Consider the following 7,506-nt stretch of genomic DNA (forward strand, 5'->3'; position numbering starts at 1 on the left):
TGTTACACTGGAGATTTAATTAGACAGGGTGTTTTACCTGATACACTGGAGATTTAATTAGACAGGGTGTTTTACCTGATACACTGGAGATTTAATTAGACAGGGTGCTTTACCTGATACACAGGATATTTAATTAGACAGGGTGTTTTACATGATACACTGGAGATTTAATTAGACAGGGTGTTTTACCTGATACACTGGAGATTTAATTAGACAGGGTATTTTACCTGATACACTGGAGATTTAATTAGACAGGGTGTTTTACCTGATACACTCGAGATTTAATTAGACAGGGTCCTTTACCTGATACACAGGAGATTTAATTAGACAGGGTGTTTTACATGATACACTGGAGATTTAATTAGACAGGGTGCTTTACATGATACTCTGGAGATTTAATTAGACAGGGTGTTTTACCTGATACACTGGAGATTTAATTAGACAGGGTGTTTTACCTGATACACTGGAGATTTAATTAGACAGGGTGTTTTACCTGATACACTGGAGATTTAATTAGACAGGGTGTTTTACTTGATACACTGGAGATTTAATTAGACAGGGTGTTTTACCTGATACACTGGAGATTTAATTAGACAGGGTGTTTTACATGATACACTGGAGATTTAATTAGACAGGATTGTAGAGCACTGGGAATTTCACAGGGGCTTAGCTGTAAAGAAGGTAAAGAGAGAAAGAAACGGGGAAAGAAAGAGAGGGAGGTAGGCCAGGGTGAGGTTCTGTTCATTGTTCTCTTTCTATTCCTTCTATACTAAATGATTTAAATTCTATACTTTGCTTCTGCCTATTTTTTTTAGATCAGAAACTTCCCACTTCTCCCCTTCCTTACCCCTTCCCCCTCCTTCCCCCTTCTCCACATTCCTGACTGCTTTGTTTTCTTCATGTTTGCTTATACACCGCACACCCCACTTTCTCCCTCCCCCTTTTTTCCATGCCTTTGAATTAACCAACTCCAGTTAATTGTGCTTCCTTCTCTTTCTCTGTGCGGCTTTCGAAAGACTAACCCTCTTTGGCAGGACTTGACAGGTAAATTTCTGTTTCCTACTTAACCAACGTACATGTGTGTGTCATGGTCTTTTCAGGCATGTGTAATGGTTGATCTAGTTCATGTTTAGCACAGCCTCTCTCCTGTTGTTCTGTGGTTGCTCCAGGTATTCTCTTTGTGTGCGCACGCACGCACGCACGCACGCACGCACGCACACACACACACACACACACACACACACACATATATACCTATAAACACCCATGCACACCCACCCACACCAGCCTGCCAACCCACCCACACAAACCACAAAACATACACACACACACCCACAGAAACCACACACACTCATGTTGGCTGTCATGCTTACCCTGTGGTTTTGCAGATGTGTCATTGCTCTAATGCCTGTGTTCGGTGGTGTTCATTGTGGTTGTCATGTGTATCTATGTGATGCTGCTAATGTTCCACTGGTTAAGTTGTTCAAAGCTTCTGCCAAAATGTCCAGAGAATGTTAGTGGTTGTGACTCTTTGCTACCTATCTTCTGTGGTGTTGGTGTATGGTGGTTGATGAAATGTCGTGCCCATGTTGCCTGTCTTAACAGTAGACTGTGTTGGTTTGTTGCAGGTATTTCTTTGCTGTGCTGGCCATCCTGACCATTCTGGGGGTGCTGAATGGTTTGGTCCTTCTCCCTGTGTTGCTGTCTTACTTTGGCCCCTATCCAGAGGTCAGATGGTTTCTCCCGCTGAAATACTATAATGGCTTGCACACACATATTTCTTTACACACACACACATTTTTTACACACACACATATTGTTTACACACACACACATTTTTTACAAACATATATTTTTCACACACACATTTTTTACGCACACGTATTTTGGTGAACCAACACTAACTTTTTATTGAATGTTCTAACATGAGCTCATCATGAAATTATTTAGCAGCATAGTTTGTGTAAAAACAAAAAAAAGGAATAAAAAAAAATTCCCTCATCTCCTTACACCTCCCTCCTTTTTCTGTCCCCCTCAGGTGACTCCTGTTGATGGGCGTAGCCAGTTACCCACCCCGTCACCAGAGTCCCCTCCTCACGTGGTCCACTTCTCCGTCCACCCCTGCCACACCACCTCAGGGACGGGGACAGGTACAGGCTCTGACTCGTCAGACTCTGAGTACAGCTCCAACACCACGGCATCAGGCATCAGCCAGGAGCCCCAGCAGTACAACCTCCCCACCACTAGAGGCAGAGTTGGGAGAGCAGAGGAGGTGCGACGAGGAGCAGTGCCAAGACGGACATCTAGACAAGGAAACGCCACAGCCCACTCTTTGTCTTCTGTAAGTGCTTCGGATAATGCCCACACACACGTGACATACAGTGGAAATCAGAAGTTTTCATACACCTTAGCCAAATACATTTAAACTCAGTTTTTCACAATTCCTGACATTTAATCTGAGTAAAAATTCCCTGTCTTAGGTCAGTTACGATCACCATTTTATATTAAGAATGTGAAATGTCAGAATAATAGCAGAGAGAATGATTTATTTCAATTTTTATTTCTTTCATCACATACCCAGTGGTTCATACGTTTACATACACTCAATTAGTATTTGGTAGCATTGCCTTTAAAATGTTTAACTTCGGTCAAACGTTTCGGGTAGCCTTTCACAAGCTTCCCACAATAAGTTGGGTGAATTTTGGCCCATTCCTCCTGACAGAGCTGGTGTAACTGAGTCAGGTTTGTAGGCCTCCTTGCTCGCACCCGCTTTTTCAGTTCGCCCACAAATGTTCTATAGGATTGAGGTCAGGGCTTTGTGATGGCCACTCCAATACCTTGACTTTGTTGTCCTTAAGCCATTTTGCCACAACTTTGGAAGTATTTTTGGGGTCATTGTCCATTTGGAAGACCCATTTGCGACCAAGCTTTAACTTCCTGACTGATGTCTTGAGATGCTTCAATATATCCACATCATTTTCCTACCTCATGATGCCATCTATTTTGTGAAGTGCACCAGTCCCTCCTACAGCAAAGCACCCCCCACAACATGATGCTGCCACCCCTGTGCTTCACGGTTGGGATGGTGTTCTTCAGCTTGCAAGCGTCACCTTTTTCCTCCAAACATAACGATGGTCATTATGGCCCAACAGTTCTATCTTTGTTTCATCAGACCAGAGGACATTTCTCCAAAAAGTACGATCTTTGTCCCCATGTGAAGTTGCAAACCGTAGTCTGGCTTTTTTATGGCGGTTTTGGAGCAGTGGCTTCTTCCTTGCTGAGTGGCCTTTCAGGTTATGTTGATAAAGGACTCGTTTTACTGTGGATATAGATATTTTCGTACCTGTTTCCTCCAGCATCTTCACAAGGTTATTTGCTGTTGTTCTGTGATTGATTTGCACTTTTCACACCAAAGTACATTCATCTCTAGGAGACAGAACGCATCTCCTTCCTGAGCGGTATGACGGCTGCATGGTCCCATGGTGTTTATACTTGCGTACTATTGTTTGTTGAGATGAACGCGGTACCTTAAGGCATTTCGAAATTGCTCCCAATGATGAACCAGACTTGTGGAGGTCTACAATTTTTTTCTGAGGTCTTGGTTGATTTCTTTTGATTTCCCAATGTTGTCAAGGAAAAGGCACTGAGTTTGAAGGTAGACCTTGAAATACATCCACAGGTACACCTCCAATTGACTCAAATGATGTCAATTAGCCTATCAGAAGCTTCTAAAGCCATGACATAATTTTCTGGAATGTTCCAAGCTGTTTAAAGGCACAGTCAACTTAGTGTATGTAAACTTCTGACCCACTGGAATTATGATACAGTGATTTACAAGTTAAATAATCTGTCTGTAAACAATTGTTGGAAAAATTACTTGTGTCATGCACAAAGTAGATGTCCAAACCGACTTGCCAAAACTATGGTTTGTTAACAAGAAATTTGTGGAGTGGTTGAAAAACGAGTTTTAATGACTCCAACCTAAGTGTATGTAAACTTCTGACTTCAACTGTATGTTCACACTCTCTTTATGAACATGTTGAGCATGTGTACAAGTTGTTCTGATTTTCTGATCTCTCTCCTGTCAGTCGGTCCTGCCGGAGTCGGATGCCCACCCTGGTGCATCCCGTCGCTTCAGCAAGAGGGACCTACAGTCGCTGCCCCCAGCCCGCCCGCGCATGGACGCTTTTGAAACTGCTACTGAAGCTGGAGGCCATTACGGCTCCGGGGGCCATTTTGTCTCGGGAGGCAACCGAGAACGTTCTGCAAGGCACAGATCTCGTCCATCCCACAAACCCCGGCCCAATCACCACCAACCTCACCACTCTAACCCTGCCCCTACTTACTGCCAGCCCATCACCACAGTAACGGCCTCTGCATCGGTTACCATCGCCGTCCACTCTGCCTCTCCCCCCACTCAGAGCCCCACCTCCTCTTACCCAGGACACACTGCAGCGGACAGTTACCACACAGCAAGGGGCGCAGAGCCTGAGCCTGCCTTCCAGCACCCCCATGTGCCACTGGAGGTCCATACGGGTTGCAGAGGAACCAAGATGGACACCAAGGTGGAGGCCATGGAGCTCCAGGATGTGGAGTGTGAGGCAGCTGAGAGCGACTGTGATAAGAGGGCAAGCTGAGGTGAGGCTCAATGGAGTTTGTAGCTTCTCATGACAGTGAAGTAATTCACATGTTAGTATTACATCCACAAAGTACTTGGAATGAATGTTCCTTTTCCTTCTTTGGTTTTGTTACTTGCAAAAATGTCCCCATTCAGTCCTTCAAACCCTCTTTACTGCAAACTGAACACAATATATTGAGCGTTGTGCCTTTAGAGAGTGAGATGTGTGTGCTGTCATGACAGGTTTCTAACTCTGTGTTGTCTGTCTCTCTGTTGTTCCAGTGGGGGAGAGCAGAAGTACAACGGCCAAAGATGGACTCCTTCTCTCACTCAGTGGCTCAATGCAGTGCAGCTCAGCGACACACATAACCCAGTGGTGGCTAGTGCCATGGTGCTCATTCTTACTGTAACCCCGTGGATGTTTGTCTTAGATATCTCTATCCATCATTAAAAGATGTATACTTATGTAAATATGAACAAAGAAGTAGCTATAATGTCGGAGCTGTACAGCTCCTTTTTTTAACAAACTGGGGACATCATTTTCTTTGGCGTGTGTGTGTTTTTGGTTTTACTTTCCTTGTCAGGGCCAGAAGTCATCACAAGGACAGTAAAACAAGACAAATTGGAGACATTTAGCCAGTCCCCACACGGAGAAAGGCTATTTTAAGCTTAGGGGTTAGGTTTAGGGTTACAATTAGGTTGATGGTTAGAATTAGATTTAGGAGTTAGGGTTAAATAAGGGGATTGGGGTTAAGGTTAGGGTAAAGATTAGGGTTAGATTAAGCCTTAAGGTTAGGGTTAGGGGTTAGGGAAAATGGGATTTTGAATGGGACCAATTATTTTGTCCCCACAAGGATAGTAAAACAAACGTGTGTGTGAGAAATCTCTGATTACTGTTGTTCACTCGTCTGTGGATCTGTGCCATGAGGAAGCTTCATCTAGACAATACAGTTCAGCATACATTGTTGCTGCTTAAGATATTTTGTAATAATGTATAATAACTTGTATAATAATTCTATGCAAATGTTTATTTTATATTAGAAAGAGGTGAGTGTGTAAATGTGATTGTGGGTGCGTAGGTGGGTGTGTGCGCGGGTGGGTGTGTGTGTAAGTGGGTGTGTGCGCGGGTGGGTGGGTAACTCATCGGATACATCTTTAAAAAGAAATAGACTAACAATCACGTCAAGTGAAACTACTCTACAGCTACACAGGGCATGTATGTGTGTGTTTATATATGTGTGTGTGTAGGTGTGTATGTTTGTATGTGTGTGTTTGTGTATAAAGGTACTCTTTTTTTAAACAATTAATTTGCATATCACAAACCTGTGGTAGTTGTGAAACAATTACTGTTGAACTCTGACTCACGCTATGCGTGCTATTTAATACGAGCCGATATGTAGAAGATATAAAAGGTGTTTGGCTGTCCCTTGAACTCAATTACCCATCTCCCATTTCCTCTGGTGATGTCATAGCTCTCAGCGGCCATCTTATAGTAGCATGAGTCATCTTACAGTAGCATGAGTGGGCGTAAAAGTATCACTCCCATAGTTAAAGTGGAACTGACAGCGTTTTAACTACTTTGCAGATATGAAACAAACAGACAATCATAATATCAGTAAAAAATATACAATTCCCAGTTTATGCTACAAAACCAACTTCATAAGAAGTTTTAAAAATAGGTTCTATTTGACTCAACATTCCATGACGTACACTAAGGCATTGTTGGCAGAATAGATGGATGCAGTTCAATGCATGATTCATATAATTCACCAATACATTTCTTGGTAGTCCAAAAAACATTGCTATCAGGTTGTAAATCACAGCTCATCTAGCACATTGTTTGCTGCCTCCATTCAGGATGCACTGTTTCAGTTTCAATGACTCCATTTTGTGGACAAAAACGGACAAATGTAACTAAGGTTGGGAATGTCAATACAATCAAACTAGCAAGGGCAATGATCACAAGTCAGTCATAATAGGCTAGCGTATCTATTTATGTAGCAACCTAAAAACACGGAGCCTAACGTTAGCTAGCAAGCTAGCTGCTAGGAGGGTGACATGTCATGCCATTGGAGGAGTGGGTGAGTGACTGACATTTTTCCCTCATATACACAGCTAGAGATGCAGGTGTCATTTGGTTAGCTAGTGAGAACTTGAATGACTGTTATCCAGTTAGCATTTCTCTTGCGTTCATAAATTCTCAGATAACATGTAAACAGCCTAACCAGCTCTGCTAGGGCGAGTAAAATGGTCAGAGTGAGGTGTTCTCTCATTTGTGCCTGGAAGTAGCTAGATAGCAAGCTAGCCAACTTTAGCCAGTTAACTTGGGTGCTTGGTTGGGACAAGCATGCATTGGCAGGCAAGCTGCAGAAGGACGAGTAGGCTACAATTCCTCATTGTTTATCAGTGCAATTTTGATGGCCAACTAGCTGAAAAAGTTTGAGAAGGTTTATCTAATGTTCCTTTGTTAGATTTTAGCTTATCTCTTTCTGGCTAACATTAGCTGTTGATCTTGTTGTTGTTAATGTGCATAACGGAGGGAGAGAGAGCCTACCATTTCATGGTTGTTTGATTAATAGGACTGTAAAGTTCCCAAATGTAAGAGGACTCCCGTTGTGTTTACATATTTGCAGAAGTCCATTCAGGTGTATTTATTGGCTTTTGGCGAATGCGTTCTAATGATCTAAAGTCACACTGTTGCTACTGCCTGTAAACACACACAGTCCAGTTCAAAGTGAATGATGGCAGGCCAGTGTGGCAAATGGCTTGTTTGTATAAATGCCTACTGTATCTCTGATTGGCTATGGCACACCGGTCTGTGTAGACTCCGGTCTTGGACAAGACAGATGTTTTATTCGGTTTTATTTACTGCAGTGTCTATTAACTGT

At 42.9% G+C, this 7,506-nt stretch overlaps 1 protein-coding gene across 4 annotated transcripts in view; it reads left to right on the forward strand.

The window, feature by feature from the left end:
- LOC106580561 (protein patched homolog 1) overlaps nt 1-6,352 on the forward strand; it is a 164,229-nt gene extending 157,877 nt beyond the window's left edge. For 2 of the 4 annotated variants that reach the window (XR_006760918.1, XR_006760916.1), the window contains 3 exons: nt 1,017-1,044; nt 1,629-1,728; nt 2,039-2,055. Coding sequence is in view for 1 of the 4 variants with exons in the window: in XM_014161750.2 (XP_014017225.2) it covers nt 1,629-1,728; nt 2,039-2,341; nt 4,089-4,637 (952 nt within the window). In the remaining 3 variants the exon portion in view is untranslated. Of the gene's footprint in view, nt 1-1,016; nt 1,045-1,628; nt 1,729-2,038; nt 2,342-4,088; nt 4,639-4,900 lie in introns of those variants that run through there. The other 2 variants (XM_014161750.2, XR_006760917.1) reach the window with 2 other exon arrangements.
- Nucleotides 6,353-7,506: the final 1,154 nt, after the last annotated feature.

The sequence above is a fragment of the Salmo salar genome, chromosome ssa20 (assembly GCF_905237065.1).
Source record: "Salmo salar chromosome ssa20, Ssal_v3.1, whole genome shotgun sequence".
In the NCBI taxonomy this organism is placed as follows: domain Eukaryota; kingdom Metazoa; phylum Chordata; class Actinopteri; order Salmoniformes; family Salmonidae; genus Salmo; species Salmo salar.